The sequence below is a fragment of the Pogona vitticeps genome, chromosome 7 (genome assembly GCF_051106095.1).
Source record: "Pogona vitticeps strain Pit_001003342236 chromosome 7, PviZW2.1, whole genome shotgun sequence".
Lineage (NCBI taxonomy): Eukaryota > Metazoa > Chordata > Lepidosauria > Squamata > Agamidae > Pogona > Pogona vitticeps.
In genome coordinates this window covers 1,848,201-1,866,551 of record NC_135789.1, presented here as the reverse complement: position 1 = coordinate 1,866,551, position 18,351 = coordinate 1,848,201, and the positions used below count along the sequence as shown (strand labels likewise).

At 52.7% G+C, this 18,351-nt stretch overlaps 2 protein-coding genes across 7 annotated transcripts in view; one reads left to right on the top strand and one right to left on the bottom strand.

Moving 5' to 3' along the window:
- The window catches only part of C7H1orf167 (chromosome 7 C1orf167 homolog), an 18,249-nt gene extending 10,632 nt beyond the window's left edge, over window positions 1-7,617 (top strand). For all 6 annotated transcript variants that reach the window (XM_072977509.2, XM_072977510.2, XM_072977511.2 and 3 more), the window contains 8 exons: window positions 368-584; window positions 948-1,132; window positions 2,335-2,593; window positions 3,162-3,270; window positions 3,605-3,824; window positions 4,093-4,228; window positions 4,948-5,058; window positions 5,533-7,617. In XM_072977509.2, the coding sequence (XP_072833610.2) occupies window positions 368-584; window positions 948-1,132; window positions 2,335-2,593; window positions 3,162-3,270; window positions 3,605-3,824; window positions 4,093-4,228; window positions 4,948-5,058; window positions 5,533-5,577 (1,282 nt within the window). In that variant the 3' untranslated portion in view covers window positions 5,578-7,617. The remainder of the gene's footprint in view (window positions 1-367; window positions 585-947; window positions 1,133-2,334; window positions 2,594-3,161; window positions 3,271-3,604; window positions 3,825-4,092; window positions 4,229-4,947; window positions 5,059-5,532) is intronic.
- MTHFR (methylenetetrahydrofolate reductase) lies at window positions 7,465-18,351 on the bottom strand. Its single transcript, XM_072977513.2, has 12 exons — window positions 18,127-18,351; window positions 14,824-15,114; window positions 14,092-14,330; window positions 13,677-13,787; window positions 13,212-13,405; window positions 12,573-12,823; window positions 11,759-11,893; window positions 11,071-11,251; window positions 10,437-10,619; window positions 8,816-8,917; window positions 8,477-8,596; window positions 7,465-8,319 (listed from the first exon to the last, which is right to left on the bottom strand). The coding sequence occupies exons 2-12, from the start codon at window positions 15,102-15,104 to the stop codon at window positions 8,122-8,124; spliced, it is 1,995 nt and encodes a 664-aa protein (XP_072833614.2). The 5' UTR covers window positions 15,105-15,114; window positions 18,127-18,351; the 3' UTR covers window positions 7,465-8,121.

Here is an 18,351-nt window from a genome sequence, read left to right as displayed (position 1 = left end):
ATCCTTTTTAAAAGCCAAGTTTCTAGTCCTCATGGGTAGGGAGAGATGGTGTGTAGGGTCTAAACTCTAGGCGATGAAACTGTGGAGGCCAGGAAAAGAGGTGGCTCGAACGGGGTGATTTCTTTATTTGGTTTGACTTTTATCTTTTCTCCTAAAATTTGAGGAGCAAGGCAGATCAGGACAAGATATGTATTTTTTTTGCCTCTTTGGTTTTACACCTGAGGAGTATCTATAGCCCTGGGACGGATTTCTTACTTATTTATTTGCTTTTCTACGTGCAGGGAAGTTTTCTCTCTCCATAAGGGAGAGGGTTCAGGTTTGCAACCTATAACAGTGCAAAGTTGCAAGTAAACGTTTTAATTTTCAGCATTTTCAGCCAAGCCCTGACGAAGCGCCAGCTGAGGGAGGCGCTGGCCTTCTGGTGGTGGAAGACCCTCAGCCTGCAGCCTTTGGGACTCAAGGCCAGCGGCGACCTCACTGAGGACTACCTCCTTGCGTCGCTCGGTTCAGAGGCGTCTTCCCTCTCCTCCGGCTTCCACAGCAGCGTCCCGGCCTTGCCCACCTCCAGGGGCTCTTTGGAAAAGGTGGGGAAATGTTCGGCAGCTGGCTGCCTTCCCGAACTGTCCTGTCTCGATGCTGGAAAACCTTAGGATTAAATTGGCATAAAACTTGAAAAGGGCCTCTTAAAAGAGTCCCTCTCCAAAAAAAAAGAAAAAGAAAAAAAGAGAAAGAAACTTTAAAAGGAACCTGGAAAAAGCTACTCTTAAAAGAATAATGAAACGTCCATTCCATTCATTGCATCACTTCTGAAATGGAGCTTTGTTTCATTCTTAGTTTCATTGTAATTTTCTAAAAGTAACTGACTAGAGAGGATAGTTACTTTTAACTTTCTGCATCCAGGCTTTGATTCTGAGTCACAGAACTCATCCTTTTGTTTCTGGCAACAGGAAAATAGTCTGGAGGACAACAGCAATGGCAGCATCTCTTCATCGGCCATCGGTGAAGACTCTGGGCCTCTCCCCGCTCGCGAATCACCGGTCCCGAGATGGTCTCCAGTTCCGGAAAGCCTTCCTGATGTGGCTGTGGAATCCCACTCTCAGGCACCTTCTCCTCTACATCGTCCCCAGGCTGGGTTAGTTTGAGTGACTCCGATTTCATGGGGGCAAAATAATCCAATCCAGGTTTTGGACTGGGGCTCTCCAGGGTGCTGAAGTTGGTCAAGTTGGGCTTCAGCACTGTGGAGAGCTCCCAGTAAAAGCTGGATTTGGACCTAATGGAAATCTGGACTGGATTCACCTCCACAGTGGATTGAGGGATGGAAATCTGAGCGCTGGGAGGCGAAGAGGCTCCAACATGGATGCCAAACAGATGCCAGAGTCAAATTCTATTGATCGGCGTTCCAGGCGTTCTCATCTCGCCATCCAGAAAACCGAATCGACCTGTTTGTTGGCGCAGCTGGGTTTCTGATTTTTGTTTTAATCTCTCCCCTGTCCACCCATCTGGCAGGGGTTTTCTTCCACGAAGGAAACGAGGCAAGCCTTCCAGGCCCGGCGAGGCCATGTTGCCGCAGCGCAACAGACGGGGCTCAGGCGAGAAAGAGGCCCAGCAGGAGCTGTTCATAGGGCGGGCCAGGAGAGCAGAAACATCTGCTGAGCTAATTGGGGGAAAGGGGTTATATATATTTTTTTTCCAGGGCCAGAGGGCTGGGGGATAAAATTTAGGAAGGGGGAGGAATTCCAGGCAGGCTTTGATCATCGGTTCCTGCTGCGCTTCACAGGGGAAGAGATTAACGTGATTTGGCCTGTTTTATTTTAAAAATCCCCCCCCCCCGGACAACGGGGCCCCGAATGAAAATTAAGCCTTGGTTCCAGATTGAAGGAGAGAAATCAGGTGGTCACATCTTTGGGGAGGGGAAGATCACGCCACGGAAGAAGGGAGGCAGACGCTTTGGGGAGGGACGGAAAGAAAGAATTCCCAGAGACATCCAGGGCATGTCGTTGTAAAATACAAGGTTGGGCAAGAGATTTGTCTCAGTACACTGGCTGCGTATGGGTCTAATAGAGCCTCCCTGTTCTAGAGCAGTCTAGCCCCAAATTCCAGATGTTAGCAGAAAACGCCAGTTGAAAGCGGCGGCCTGAATCTCCACGAAAGGGACCAGGAACATCCAATGTCTTGTTGCCATCCAATGTCAGGGTAGCCACCAGACTGAACAGCCAAGCCGATTCAAAGGCTCCCCCTTTGCTCAAATTAAATCTTTCCCGGCCCGTGGTTTTAAGACCTCTCTCTCCCCCTTCCCCCCCCGCCTTTATTTCTTTATCTGGGTTCTGTGTTCAGGGCTTTCGTTTTGGGGTCCGGGGCGTCATCCCAGGGTGCGGCGCTGCACGAGGCTGCCCTCCAGTTCCAGCATTCGAGGGAAAGGCATCTTCTGGCGTCCTGCTTGGGGAGATGGGAAGCCGCGCTCCGGAGAGCCCGCCAGCGACAACGGCAGGAAAGCCACATCCATGGCGGTCCCGTCGGGCCGCACGACGGCGTACGGCGCTGGAGGAAAGCCACGAGGGGTTATCGGGAGCTGCGGTCCTGCTCTGTCAACCAGGTGAGCGCAGGAGGCCGTGTTTTCCCTGCCTCTGAATAATTTTACTTAAATTGAACCCCACGAGGTTGCGTTATCATAAATTGGCTGCCTCTTGGTTCATTGGGGCCAGTATTGCCAGTTCAGTCTGGCAGCACTGGCATTCCAGGGTTTCTGTCTTCCTTGGAGATTCCTGGCGTTTCTTGGCAGTCTCACATCCCAAAAATCACATACCTTCCCAATAGCTGGGCGATGACTCACTCTGTGGTTTTGGGCTCTCCCAGAGGTTGGGAGTTCGATTCCCCTGTTGTGATTCCTTTGACGGGCTGGACTGGATGACCCCACGGGGTCCCTTCCAGCTCTGCAGTTCAAAGACGATCCTTATTAAAATTTTATCAGTGCAGCTCCCTCCTACGTTTTGTGTTTTCTGTTTGGCCGGATCTTAATAAAATTGCCTACTCTAGGAGCAGAAAGGAAGGTAGATCAAGACCCAGCCGGATTCGTTGTAACCCTCATTTTCTCCAGCGTGGCTAAACGCAGTGGTATAGTCAATGGGGCTCATAATATAGTGCTGCGTCTTCTTGATTTCCAGGCCGGCAGCTACTGGACCAGGGCATCGGCCGTCCGGCTCTGCTCCCGGCAACAGAGCAGCCACATCGGAGCCCGGAAACGGAGGAAACTCTACCTCGGCGGGTCCAGCCGTGAGAAGCTTTGCTTTCATGTCGCTTGCATTGTGGGGCTGGTTTGTGGGGTGGGGTGAAGCTGCCGGATGTATAGGTTGGTCAGGAGGGGTGGGCAAAAGGCAGCAAGCACCCCCCTCTCCCCCCCCCGATCTTGGGGGCCCCATTGATTGATCACTTGCCCAAGGCCAGGAACAGCTTTATTTCTTCAAAACTGGAGAGGATGAGAAGTCGAAGGTTCAAGCCGTGGGCCTGGGAGATCACGAGAGAGGGGTGCACGCAGCCCCTGGTCTCTGGAAGCCAACGGCTCTCGGTTCAGGACTGCGTTTTGCTCATCCGAGGTCTTGTCTTGAAGGGCGAAGACGGAACGGAGAGGAGGGTCCTCATCCCGGCTCAGCGGTGCCCCCCAGCGCTTTCCGTGCCTGGCTGGCCGTCTATAGACGCCACAGCAGGAACCTGGCAGAGCAACGCCCTCAAAAGAGCCCAGAGGTCGCCGGGCAGCTGCCCGGAGGGGACCGGATCCGAGAGGACCACAAGGAAGCGATCTTGGCCACGAGCCGGAAGCGGTGGCTCGGGTAAGGTTGGCGGCCGGCTGAGTCTGTTGATGCGTGGTTAGGGTGAGGCCGTTCTGGGTTATTTTAAATCCCAGCGGAGTGTGGCACATGATGGCCCGGGGACCCTCCCCACCCCGGGGATTATTTCTGGAGGAGAATTAAGTGCTTCCTCGGTTCTCCAGCCTTTCTCCCTTCGGCGGGCTGGTAGGGAAGGGGGACCCAGCTGGTGTCCGTAGCCAGATCCCCACCACCTCTGTGGTCAGCGTGTGTCCCCTGTCCTGCTTTCCAGGAGAAAATACTGGAGCCTGTGGAGGCGCAACGTCCTTCTCCGCCACTTCCGGTCCGCCCGGGAGACGCGGCACCTGGTGAATTCTTGGCTGTGCTGGAAGGAGGCCGCCAGGACCCAGCAGGTGATCCGAGCCTTGGTGAGTCCTGTCAAGACTTGGGAGGGAAATCCCATCACCTGCTTTTTGTATGGTACATACATTGTTTGTGTCTGCCACCCATCTGCCCTGGGAGGAGGGGGTCTTTTGTAAGGCTAAGGCCTCCTGATTGCCGACGGAAGCCCAAGCCCATCTTTGGTAAGGCTAATAATTCTTGATCACATTCTGCATTGAGCAGGTCTTTGGTAAGGCTAAGGGCTCCTGGTCGCCTATGGAAGACCAAGCCAATGTTTTGGAAAGCTAATGGCTCCTTACTACACATTCAACGCCAAGCAGGTCTTTTTGAGGGCTAAAGGCTCCTAATCACCCAGTCAACATCAGGCCAGTCTTGTGAGGGTTGTCGTTGAGAAGGAACAGATCCTCCTGGGGGGCAGTGGCATGCTATATTAGCCTCCTGGCTAAGCAAATCAATCCAATTATCTGCCTGTTGTCTTTTCTGGAGCATTATGTCCCTCCCCCAGCCCCATAGATTTCTGCAAGAGAGATGGAGGTTCCCTTCCGTTTTTCCAACTTGTCCAGTGAAGGCCGGACAAGGAACTGGACAAGAGCCTGGAATGTGGCCCTCGTCCTGTCCTTCCAGGCAGGACAAGGGGGTTGCACTTGGCGTTTGGGATGAGAGGAAGGGCGGTCCCTTTTAAATCTGCTCTTGGCGTTCCCACCTTATCTGCTGCTCCTTTATTCTCTCTCCCCCCCCACGGCAGGTGAGACGGCGGGTGGCCGAATGGAGCTGGAACACCTGGCGGCGACGCTGCCTGCGGAGTTGGGTGGCTGAACATTTCCGGGCCACCCACCAGAGGCGCTTGCTCGAGAAGGTACGGGCTCGGGGCTCCTAAACCACCACAGGGCAAGCAGGGTGGGTCGGGGGGGGCACGTAGGGACCCTTTCCCGAGGGGAGAGCCTCCTTCATTCTAGAGTGAGAAAGCTGTTTATTTCTTAGCTCCATTTCGAGCCACGCTTTTCTCGAAAGAGCGCGAGATGAGGTTAGTTGGGTTCCGGTCCCGACGACTTTATCCGCACAACAACCCTGCAGGGCAGAGGTCAGGCTCAAGAGACGATGACAAGGTCACCAGGGAATTTCACGGGCGGCGGGGGGAATTTTCAAGCCGGCTTTTCAGCAACTTTGCTCTGGCTGTCCGGCTGCTCTCCCGCACAGTATCCCCATGGAGCAGCAGGTCGGGGGGGGGCTGTCATCCTGATGCCCCCATGTTCTATATATCGGAAATGCTAACGATCGGCTCTAAATACCGAATATCCCATAGTCAACTGCCTCTGCCTTCTGTTTTCAGGCCTTTGGAAGGTGGCGTCTGCACCTTGCGCAAAAAGCCAAGTAAATTTCAAGCCGGCTGGAACACCTTCCATTTTAAAACCATCGCCGACACGCCGTGGCCTTTGCGCACGAGAAGGCAGGCGGGCTCCCTTCCCGGTTGGCACCAGAAGGCAAATTTCTTGATGGGTTAGGAAACCCTGCCAAAATCCGGAGCCGTCCCGTAACCATCGACAGCCCTTCGCTTGGGTCTTCTGGATGACGGAACGAGCAGGGGGGGGCGCCCAGTCTATCAACGGTGCTCCGGTCATCTTTCCAGTGGCCGGAAATGCCGGCTCAAGCTTTTACTGCTCACCGGGAAAGCTTTCCTGCAAAGGTTCCAGGCCGTGGCTTCTTTTCTCCAAGTAGACCCTTCCTGCACCCCCAAACGGGGGCATCTCAATTTTCTTTGAATGATGAGATGCAATTTTTTTAAAAAAGCAAAGCCTCTCGCTGCTGGAAACCCAACCCTCTGCCCGTCCCAGTGGCCGTTCATTCTTCGTTAGTGAACGAGCCAGCGAGCTCTCCTCCTGCTGATTAGGGTTATGATGAAGGAGCCTGCTGGGAACAGCTGAGCCTTCCGCCTCCCCCAAACCAGGCTGATCTCCCCCCCCCTCCGCACCCCCAGGGTTTCCTCCCTAGCTGCTGCCTGCTCATTAGCTCCCGGTGTAATCAATGGACAGGGAGGAGGTGCCGCTCCAGGCCCAAACGGTGCAGGAGGATGACAGAAAAAAAGGCTGAAAGCTGCCAAGGGTTTCAAGGGGGATCTGAAGGAGCCCACCCCCAACGCCTTGAAGGAGGACTGTGATAACTTCCTTTATCTCTGTGCAAGAATGAAACAAATCAAGATTTCTTCCCTACAAGAGAAGTGTGCATTCTCTTGCAGGAAGTTACAACAGGAGCGGTTTCGTTTCAGGGTGTTGTTTTTTTAAAAAAAACTCTTCCAAGCAGTGAATGGGGTTTTCGTGTCTTTCCGATGGACCACCTGGTCCTTCTCTGCTTGCCACGTGTGTGCTTTGCTTCTGTAGAGGAAAGGAACTAGCTCTGCCCTGAGAAATGTTGAGCAAACTGGAAGCCCCTTCAAGGAAAAAGCTTCTCTCCCTCTTGTACTGGAAGGGATAACTTACATGCAGGGCGTCTAAATTCCACACTGAGACTCTCATCATATCAAGAAAATATAAAACCGAGAAGAACAAGGAGTTTAGCAAAAATGAGGAATTTTGCATTCCCTACCAGCCACAAGCCACAATCAGAAACCATAGTTTGCTGCTATCTTACAAACTCTGGCTTGCTTAAACCATGTCTCAGCCCCAAATCATGGCTTATCTCTTAGCTACCTGGCCCAACGCAGGAGAAAGAGCGACAGGACAGGACGGAAGAAAAGCAGAAATGGGTAACATGAACAGGATTTGTTTGGTTGTCTACTGTACACACACTGGCTTAAACAACAAAATCAGTTTAACACAACCTGCGGCTTCTTGCGATTTCCCAAGGAGCCTGTTTGTTCTAGGGACAGATATTCAGCTTGATGAGCCTCTCAGCTTTAATGTAAATAGGTTTCTAGTCCTCATTGTTTCATAATCAAGATTTCATATCCTGCTTCGCTGTTAAAGCATCAGGGTGGCTCCTCTGAACACTAAACATAAGAAAAAGCTAGTTTGCTACACGCCTGCTGTGAACTTTATTTACTTCTGGAAAGCTTTATCCTATCTGTCAGCCTTAAAAAGTCTGGAAATAGAAATGCGTTATCTGGCTGTCCTCTGCCTGAAACCTGGTAGTTTTGCCATTGGGTGGAGGAGCCTTTAGTCATATTTAATAAAAAGCCAATTTTCTGTGACTGCAGCATCAGACCAGACCCCCTTTTAAAAAAAAAACATGCCTCAGATCCCGAGAAAAGCAAATTTACCATTGCTAGTTCCTTAAAAGAACAGAACAACCAATTTTTATTCAATGTGTTTGCCTTTAAAAATCCAAAGTCTTTCCCAACAGAAGGAAACCGACAGGAGGGATACGTAAATCCCACGATGCTGTGTTTTTAAAAATAAAAATAAATACTTAAGTCAACGGATCAACTGAGTCCACCCCTGCCTTCCCGGCTCTGCCCCAAGGAGGGTAGTTTTGCCACGGTCGAACACAAGGTTCTCCTGGTGGTCTCCCAAGGTGGAAAGCCCATTTCTGACCTAGAGATTAGAAAGCTGCTCATCCCGTTAACAGCTAATCAACTGACATTGCACTGAAGTTAGCAAAATAGTAAGTTTTTAAAGTGCAACCTGGGAAAAGGGGTTGAGGGTCAAGAGGGAAAGGCTGTCTGGGTTTCTAGCTGCCATCTGTCTCCATGCAAGGGAAGGCTCGTTCGGACCAAAATCCGGGTTTGGGATCTAGTTATACTTTTAGATTGAAAGGGACAGCACCTTTATGAACGGGGGGGGGGGGGGAATGCAGCTCAAGGCACCCCCTCCCCAGAGGAGTGTTTGGGCCACTGCACTTCCATCCTGGAGCCCCAAGGTGGAGCGTGGTTCGGACCAAAACCCAAAAAGGGGCAGACGGGCAGGTGGGGGGGGAGGCGCTGGGTTCACTCCTCCGCAGGACCATTCAGCAGCTCAAAGGTGTCTTCCAGGACCCGCCACAGGCAGCTGTCGAGGGGAAAATCGTTGTCCACCAGGTTGACCAAGTAGTAGTTGTCGTGGATGTACTGGATGATCATGCGGGAGGGGGACTCCTCCTCGTACAGCTTAGCCCACTGCTCGATCCACAGGGCGAATGCCTCATCCTGGCCACGTGGGCGAGAGAGAGAGGGCGGGGGTCGCAGTGAGACAGACCTTAAAACTCAGCCGCCTGACGTCTGCTCTCCGCAAACGGACAGCAAACAGTGCCGTCTCCCCCCTTCCTCCCCCCCCCCCCGCCACAGGCCAGAAGAACCTTCTTACCTTCCAGGACATGAAGCTCACTGGATCCACGACCGTCGGCTGAATGATCTCCCGGCCAGGGAAGATCCCCCACGTCACGGCGTTGGGCTGCATGCTGTGAGCATTGGTGATGTTTTCCCCCTGCCGATGGGGGACGAGATGAGCGTTACAAAAGAGAGCAGAGAGAATGGGGTGTGCGATCAGGAAGACGCCGCACCGTCTGGGAGTTTATTCCCGGCGCGCTCTGCCAGTCCCAATGGGTTGGCGTCTCTCTTGGGCTACAGGTCCCATCAGCCCCCTGCTCGGCTGCTCCATCGGTCTCTCCCCAACCTGTTTGCTAAGGAGGATTTTTTTTTTTACCTTGACGTTGACGATGTGGTAGTTCACCCGCTGGCCATATCTCTTGAGAACGGTCTGGAGGGCTCGGACGGTCTCGCTGGAGGTGAAGAATTCCAGGTAAGCCTATAAGGAGGGCAGAAAGAGCTGGTAGGCCAGAAAAAAACCTGGGTTCAAGCCATGCCTACCTGTTCAGAAATAGAAATCCTGCCCTCCCCTCACATCAAGCAGAGCCTGCTACCCGCACACAAGTTTCTGATCCCGAAAAAAACTTGTCATACTGTTTTTAATCATCATCATCATCTGAGAATAGCAGAACTGGAAGGAACCCCAGGGATTATTGAGTCCAGTCCAGTTAGACTGGATGCTTTTCAAATCTAGGAGCTATTTAAGGAGCAGTTTTCTCAGTTTCACTTTTCGCCGGGAGTTTCTGTGGCCGAGTGGGAATTCGAATCCAAGCCTCCAGATCCTCATCTGTCACTCCCTCTGCTGCACCCCACCGGGTATCCACAATGCCGGACGGCAATTCCCAAAATCTTCTACCCAGTGGGGAGAGGGGTGTCATCCTGGCTGCAAGGGTCTGGGACGGAGGCCCGAAAAGGATTCCGTCCCCGGCAAGGCTAATTCCAAGACAGCTTTGATCTTCTGTGGCAGGAGAACTTGGAAGGGTGAAGTTTTAAAGTGCAACACAACTTCACACACCATCTGCTGCTAAAAAGTCTGGGGAAAAGCACACACTGGTCCCCCAACCCCCTTTGACCTGAAAATCGGGGCAGGCTGACAGAAAATCAGCTCAAAAAGGAGGGCAGACATGAGAGAAAAGCCATGAAGAACTTTTAACTCCATGCATGCGGTCTCCTTATGGCAAACGACCTTGTACGCAACAAGGGAGGGGGGCAAAAGCAAGGCGTTTTTGCAAATTGAGGCTTGTTCGGGGCTGCCGTCCTCTCCGATGGGGGTGGGACGGCTCTCCCTGTGGGGAGGAGGGCTTCCTTTAATGGGGTTCCCAGGCCTGACATGAGGATCATCATAAAGACTTTGAAATTCACTGCCTGCCTTCTTTTGTTCGGGGCACACACGCCCTGTGAAAGCCATTTAATCCTGCTTTGTAGCCGGCTGGTTTTAAGGATCAAGAACTCCTCCTTCTCGACACTGTCTCCCCCCCCATGGTGCGCGTGCACACATGCTCATTTCCAAAGGGATGGTTTTCAGCCCCTGCTTCCCCCCCCCCCCGCAACCTGAGCTCTTTGATCAGACTAGATCCCGCTGATTCGCTTTACGGCCTTTCACCCACCCGGGTCTGCATTAGAGGAGCGTGTCACAACCCCCAGGCAGACAAAGGCGAAGAAGGATGCTCTAAGCTGGTGCTTCCCAACTGTGGTTCCCTGGACGTTCTTGGACTACGACTCCCAGGCGCCTCCGCCACCCGCTGGGTGCTGGCCAGAATTTCTGGTAGCCCAGCTTGGGAAGCACTGCTCTTAAGGGCAAAGCCTGCCGGCCCAGGAGAGCTTCTCCATTCACCTCTCTCCAGCTTCTTCCAAGGTTTCTCAGGGTGGAAAAATGAGACTGGAGAGATGTGGCAGAAAAGCCGACACCCGTAGGGCGAGTGTAGGGGCAGAAAGCGGAGGGAGCACGCCGGCATTACCTTCTGGAAGACGTAGCCGCCTTCGGGGCCCCAGCCCACGATGGGGTCGGTGGAGTGTTTGCCGTTGACGTTGGGTTGGGAGTTGATGGTCAAGATCCCCCGCAGGTTGACCTTGGCCAGTTCCTCCTTCATGAGGTTGGTCTCGGGGGCCAGGGGGTCGTCGTTCCAAGGCAGGCAGGTCACCTGACGGGAGGAGACGGAAAGCGAGTTGGTACAAGATGACAAGCCACAGTTTGCGCAATCTAGGGTTTGTTGCTTAAGCCAGGAATGGGACAGAAGATAACGAAAGAAACCGTGACTTCTCCATTTCCGGTTCTGTTACTGTTCCCCCTCTTTTTTGTTACCTCTGGTAGCAGAAACAAGCCGTAGTGGCAAGTCCAGACGTCGCAACATTCTCTGGCTCAAAGAAGCCAGAGTTTATAAAGCTAACATCAAGACATGATTGTTGGCTAGTTAAACCATGGTTTGTTAGCAAGGGTGCGATCTCCTGTCGCAGCCAACCAGGTCTCAACAAACCACATTCTGGCTTGTTTGTGACCCCCCAGGACACATCCTCACAGAACCCACCCTAACATTTGACACCTGAACCTGGCATTCACATGGCAGGCCTTCCCTCTTCTACCAAGATTCTCACCTTGTGCCCGTCCTTGTTGGGCTCACCGGCAATGTAGCACCGGAACACCTCGAAGACGCTCTCCTCGTTGGTCAGCTCATGGCCCCACATCTTCAAGAGCTCATCCCGGGGGGATTTGCTCTTTAAGTAGAAGAGGTAGTAATCCTTCAGCTCCCCAAAGGCCGGAGAAGATGAGTTACCCCTGGAGGATTTAAAGAAAAGGTCAGCAAAAAGAAGAGGGATGACCCAGAAACTAGGCAAAGAAGACATCACAAGAGAAATACCAACAGGAATGTACATCGTGAACGTTTTGAGGACCTAGATGTAGAGAGGTCTGGGTTCAAATCACCACTGAGCCATGTGACTTAGTGGGTAAACCCCAGGCCAGTCCATTGTGAGATATAAAGGTAGCTCATTCATTGGTTTATTCTAAACACCCCGCTGATGTGGTGTTGCTTTAACTGATTTTCAGCCTGCTTTCCTAAATTATTTCGAAAGCCAAAACGACACGGAAAGCCGATAAGATTTTTCAGAAATTAAATCAATCAGAACAGAATCGGGATGGCTGACCCCACAAACATGATCCGAAAAGGCTTATTTCTTCTGCCCTTCTCTGACACGGTTTTCCGACCCTCACACCTGCCCGACCCCCCCCTTGGCCACTCCGACTCGCCCGATCCTTCCGTTGCTGTCGTCGCTGGACCCTTACCAGCGCCCGTTGGGAAATTCGTCCCATTCTTGGGTTCGGTAGATGTAACTCTTTGGCCGGGAGGCCCAGAAAATGGGCCGGACGTCCTCGACGCGCCGTTTTGGGTGAGCGCTGACGGCCCAAGGCAAAGGACGCCTTTTTTGGGGGGGGAGGAAGAGAGGAAGAGACAGAAAAAAAATTGTGTTCCTTTATCTGTTTAATCCACCTCTTTCTGGATTCCATCAGTTTCCCCTTGACTGGCTTTCCACGTTGCGCTAGAGGACCGTTTACGGTTTAGACCAGCGATTCCCCACCTGGGGTGCCCAGAGGTTCTTGAACAACAATTCCCAGAAATCCTGGTCAGCACAGTTTGGGGGTGAAGGCTTCTGGGAGTTTGTGTCCAAGAACCTCTGGGTTGTTCCAGGTTGGGAACGGCTGGTTTAGACAGACCTGCCCCAGCCCATTTCGGAAGCTCTGAAGTTATTTCTGCTTAACTTTTGCCACCAGACTCCGTTCACCTAGTCCTCATCGTCACAGAACGGCAGAGATGGGAAGGGACCCCCAGAGATCCTCCAGTCCAGCCCCCGTCAAGGAAGCCCAGTGGGGGAATCGAACTTCCAACCTCTAGCTCTGCCACCAAAGACCTCAATTGTGGAGCAATCCAGCCGTTCATAGGAAGGGGCGGCGCCTCTTCTCCCATAAAACCTGAAATGGGTCCCCAAGTGCAGAAGGGAGAGAGAGAAGGAAAGAGAGAGAAACGGGATCCATCCAGAAGATTCGACCGAGGGCGGAAGGGAGGCCCTCCTCCTCCTCCTCCTCCTCCTCTGGGGCTCACCTGGGGTCCTCTTTCCAGAGTCCCAGGCGCTTGAGCACCTCCACGGTGGCCACTTCCCGGTTCAGGGTGTAGAAATGGAGGCCGTGGACCAGGCCGCTGTCCAGCAGCTCCCGGCACATGGTGACCGCCAGCTCGATGCCATAATTCCGGATGGCCGCGTCGTTGTCCTTGATGGGCTCAATGACGTCCTTGATCTCCTGAGGCACCTCCAGCTTGGAGAGTTTCACCAGCTGCCGGAGGGAATGGTACCCCTAGGGCGAGAAGGAAGAACCGGGTTCTGATGGTGACCCTCCAAAAAAACATCGGAAAAATTTATTTTAGCATTCTGGACGAGGCTCACAAGCTGTCTTAAGCACTCCCCGTCAGCAACAGCAGGAAAAGAGCAATGTTTTAAAAAATATTTTTTTGAACACAGCGGCCCATTAAAAATAACCCCTATGCTTTTGCAAATCTTCCTTGCCTGGTTGCCGGTATGCCCTCTAGACTCGCCATAGGCGAGCAGTTTTGAAAGGGAGGTCCGTCACTTGCCGAGACTCAAACGGGACAGGATGGTGAGCAGGAGGGCTGCTCCAGAGGGCACTGGACGCATCTCCTTTGGGATCAAGAGAGAAATGCTCCCCCCCCCAGCCGAGGCCTTACCTGGATGGGAAATATCCCCGGCACGACTGGGCAGGTGATGCCGGCAGCCTGGCAGTCCCGCAAAAATTGGAGGAACGTCTCTGATCGGAAGAAGAGCTGCGTGATGACAAAGTCGGCTCCTGCGGAGACCTTTTCCTTCAAGTGCCGCAGGTCGTCCGCGTAGCTCTCCGCCTCGGGGTGACCCTTCGGGTAGCCTGCAGGGAGGGAACGAGCTTTACGCGCTTTACTCACGAAGGCGCGCTCCCCCATCTCCTGAACTCTCCCCTCGTGGACGGAAAAGACATCTGTTGGCTTCATCCGTTTCCATTCAGGTGGGCGTCAAGGACAAATCCAGGACCCCAGCATCTGTTTGCCCCTGTCTTTAAAGACTTAAAAAACCCACCCGGGTTCTCTCTGGATCCCATGGGCAGCCTGCCGACTTCCGGCAGCCGCCCACCCCTGAATCGTGGCCCTTTTTTTCCTCACCCGCCACGCAGATGTCAAAGTAATCCTCAAACTCCCGACGGATGTGCTTCACCAAGTCCACGGCGTGATTGAAGCCGCCCACTTCCTCCTGCCACTCTTCCCCCACGGGGTCTGTGCAGGGATTAATAATCACGGTTTTAATTAAACCAGTCCTCTACAGGGGCGGGTTGATGGCGGACATCCTCTCCCTCCCTTGCCATTATCTTTGCTCAGCGAACAAACCTCATAAAAGGTGATCATCCCCATCGAACCGACCAATCCACCCACATTGGTCTTATCCACAGAGGATGCCACTGAATCCCGGGATCTCGGATGGATAAAACTTTCCTGAGATGGACTCTGGAGTCTCCAGCTGCAAACTAGGTGGGACTCCGACCATCCCGAGCCATTATGGACAGTCGAAAGGACAGCTCACCTCCCCGCAGCGCCATGATGTTCTTCAGCCCCAAGCGCTTGGCTTTCTGCAGGTGGGCCGTGATGGTCTCCCGCGTCTGGTTACAGCAGGTCATATGGAGGACGGTCTCCAAGCCGCAGTAGTTGAGCGCTGTGCTGGCGATGGTCAAGGACGAGGTCTCCTTATTGGAGCCCGGGTCTCCGGCAGGGTGCCAGGTGACGTCGATGAAAAGGGGTCCACCCACCCCCATGCGGTCGAACCTGCAGGGTTGGGAGCCCCGGAAGGCGAGGAAGAGAAATGAGCAAGGTCGGGTGGGAGGCTCAAAAGGGGCAAGATAGAGCCAAAGGCAAAGTTAATGAGGAAGGAAAAATAAGAATGACGGAGAGTGGTTCGGGATATACTGTATTTTTCTGTGTATAAGACGCCCCCACTTTTCCAATCCAAAATTAAGAAATCTAAGTGGGGCTTAGCAAGTGTAGGGGGAAAGGGATCAAAGTGCTGCAGGATCGCTTTGATCCCTGCTTTCCCCTCCACTTTTTTTGTTCTCTCCTCAGGTTACTTCCATGTATAAGACGACCCTCAAATTTTAGTCTAAAGATTTTAGACAAAAGTATAGTCTTATACATGGAAAATACGGTAAACCGTGGCAAGAGGATCGGCTCACCCAAGAGAGCCACTAACTTCCCTTTAAAAACCTGGGACATGAAAGGAACACCCTCCCGGGGGGGGGCTCCTCCTTCCGCCACCTGTCACCTGGAGATGAGGTTGACGGCCCCATTGGCCGTCCGTGGGGGGAAGAACTCCAAAGAGAACCACTTGTCGCCCGCCTCCTGCCGGCGCCGCATCTTCTCCCACAGGCGGTCCTGCCGCTCGGCGTCGAGGAGGCTCGGGGTGGAGCACCGGGAACTGTCCTTTGAGCTCTCGCCCCCGCTGCTGCTGCTGCCGCCGCCCCCCACGCCAAGGCCATCCGGCCGGGCACTGGCGAGGCCCTCGCTGACTGCCGCAAGGGGGGCCCCGTAGGACTCGTTGACCATGGTGAGCGACCTGGAAGAAAGACGAGGAAGGACACTGAGCAAGGAGGCTGAGCTTCTTACAAAGCAGGGAGCCCAGCACCCTGATTTTTGGTTTATTGCGGAAATATCAAACAGTTACTTGCTATCAAACAATGATTTTCATAACCAATTTTTGCCTTTGTTTTTAATGGAGGCAGTAGATTAGAAAATCCTCCCTTCCCCCTCTCTTTTCCTGCCTTCCTTCCTTCTGCCTTTCTCTCTTCCTTCCTTCCTTGCTTCCTTAATTCCCCCTTTCTCTCTTTTCCTGCCTTCCTTACTTCCCCCTCTCTTTTTCCCCCTCCTTGCTTCCTTCCTCCTTCCCTTCCTTTTTGCAAAGAAAGTATATTCAACCAAGCTCCTTGCAGGGAAAGACCAGACGACAATCACTGGTCCAGCTGCTCCTCTCCCTTCGACTTTCCTGACGCTGCGATCCTTTTTTCTCCCAGACCCAGCCTGGTGTTTCTGTCCACGGACAACCACGAGCATATTTACTCCCGCTGTCCACGTGGGCAGCCAATGAGACCCAGGCAGGCAGGCAGGCTGTCTGACCTCTCGGGGCTTGGCCGCTTTGCAGAGTTTTCTCCCTGTCCCTTTCCAAAATGGGCCCCAGCCAGCTGCCTCCGTCTCCAGGGAACAAGGGACGTGGAAACTGGCAAGGCTTCTAAGCTCCCCTTGGGCTCAGGCCAGGTCACGACGCCAAGCCTTTGAGGTGTGAGCCAAACCGGAGTCTGCCATCCCCGGTGGTCCTGGCCACCCCTTCCAAATCCCAAGCAGGAACCGCATCGCCCGTGCTGCCAATGGGCAAAAGGCCTGCCCGGTCACCCCAACCGGGACATATCGGTTCAAGAGGCGCAACAAAATTATCCAGTCGCCAAAGGAGTGTGTTTCCATTGAGATTTAATTGTGGTAAAAGTCATAGTCAGAGAGAGAGAGAGAGTGAAATGTTTCTGGGCTTCAATTAATCTGCAACAGCAAGAACACAGGCAGAACCATAGAACTGTAGATGTGGAGAGGAGTACCCCAAGTTCATCTAGACCCACCCCATCAATGGAGAAAATCCACATCTTAAAGCATCCCTGATCCTCTAACTTCTAAGGACCTCCAACAAAGGATGGGTCCTTTCAAGCAGTTCTGTTCCACCACTTTGATGGTCAAGACGTTCTTCACGTTTAGTCAAAACTTCCCTTCTCATAACTCGAATCCGTTACTTGGGGTCTCGGCCTCCAGAACACAACCTTGCTCTGCCATCCAAGTCCCCCAGCTTTTAAATATTCGACAGGAGGAGATCTGTGGCAGCTTAAAGGCTGTCCATTTTTCTGGAATAGAAGGTTTGATGGCCCTCAAGATGGACCCTCTCCAGAATCAGACGAAAGGCTTAAAGAGCCCTGCGCTCCTCCCAGCCGCCGGGTCACACCAGAGACTGCCTCTGAAATGACCAGACTCTGCAGCCACTGGGATTATGAACCCTTTGGGAACGTGATCCTGGAGGAATTTTCCTAATCCTCTTCTAAAGCTCTCGGCATTGTTCTCAAATAAAAACAAACCCATGGCTAAGGGCTTTTCTAGACCTTAAGAGGTGGGGGGGGCACAGGGTTATAATAAAGCAGCCCCTTTCCACCCCGAAGCACCTAGGTCGGATCAGGTCAAACCCCCAATCCAAAATGCTGGGGAACCACCAGTCATCCTATTGAGACCTCTCCGAAGGTTCATGAGAACAGAACAGGAAGAAAGAAAAAAATGAGATATTTCTGCCTAGCAGAATCATTTCCACCTCCGAAGTCTGCTTAGGCTTCCATTCAGGTAGATGGGAGGGGAAGCCGGTCCAATCCTGTGGCGTCACAAGACCACACCAGAAAACCCCAAGGGGATCATCCTTACAACCGGCCCTTGCTGCAGGTTTATTTCATATACCCAGAGTTCGTCCCCTTATGGCTCCTGAATGAGTACTATTTCAGCTTCGGGGCAGGGCCCATGGCAAGAGAGCAGGCGATTGTTTCGGGACTACAAGACCCCAAATCCCCCAGCTAGAACAGCTCAAGGGCCACACACCTGGCTGTCCCCTCTTTTTTAAAAGAAAAAAACAAACAAAACAGAGAAGTTTGTCCAAGACTCTGGCTTGGATGCCCTCCAGCTGGCAGGAAGGCTGGAAAATAGTCGTACTCGGGCTTGATCCCGCGCCCAAGACGGCTGCTCTGAGGAGATCCTCAGATGCCCCAGGAACAGAAATCTGGTCCGGAGACCATCAGATGCTCCAAGGCGATCCTCAATCTGGTGGCGGGCATCCTGAAAATGCAAAAACATGCAAACCCCCCCCTCCCACCTCCCTTTGCTTTAAATTGGGGGGGGGGAGCTGGCCCAGTTATAGGGAGGATAATTATGGGAACGGTCATATTTATGCATTGCAAAGGGCAGGGCCTCCCCCACTGGCCTACCTAGCAGGGGTGTAGGGAGGATTGGATTACAAAGAAGGACCGGACATGTTCCCCAGCTTCTAGGGAGAAAGAAAGAGGATTTTTTAAAAAAAGGAATAAATAAAGGGAGGAAAGAGGAACAGGGAAGGAAAACGATGCCAGCCACTTCATTATGGTTTTTACTTAAGCAGCAGAGAAAAAAGAAGGACGGGGAAGGTGTATTTGCAAAGAATGTTTTTAAATTTATCTAATGCAAAATAATAATTTTAATTTTATCTCTCTCTTTGATTTGGGTTATGCCTTATGAGGGGCTATTTAATGAGAGAGGAAAAAACTCCATGTATGATTTTAATTCGTTTTGATCAGCAAGGATATTACTATACATGTTTCTTATACATATTTTTATCCCCGGGCATATTTTACATTCTGTGTGTACTGCTGTTCGAAAGAAGTTATTTTTGATTCTCACGCCCCCGTTTTCCCCCCAAATGGTTTCTCCCCCTCCCGTTAATCTCCCCTTGTAAGAAAAAGGGGGGTTCGTGTCCCCCCCTTCGTCGTTTGGACCCTGCTACGCGCACGCGCACTCCACTCACCTGTTCGTTCAGGCCCGTCCAAAAGCCGAGAGGGGACTCTTTTTCCCCTCCTTTCTCCCCCTTTTTAGCGGCGGCGGCGGCGGCAGCGCACGTGGAAGGACACAAGGTACGGCACGGCCACACGGTGGCACGTAAACCTTCCGATCCCTCCGCCCACCTACTTGGCTCCGCCTCCTCCCTTTTTCCCCCCGCTTAAGGAAACAAACTCGACGCCCTCTCGTCGCC

Excerpts from the sequence above, each read along its gene's own strand:
- MTHFR (XM_072977513.2), bottom strand. The coding sequence starts at position 15,104 with ATGGTCAACGAGTCCTACGGGGCCCCCCTTGCGGCAGTCAGCGAGGGC. Across the intron at positions 12,824-13,211 it reads CGGGGATATTTCCCATCCAG|GGGTACCATTCCCTCCGGCA; the intron begins GTAAGGCCTCGG and ends TTCTCGCCCTAG. Across the intron at positions 8,320-8,476 it reads TGAGCTTCATGTCCTGGAAG|GATGAGGCATTCGCCCTGTG; the intron begins GTAAGAAGGTTC and ends CCACGTGGCCAG.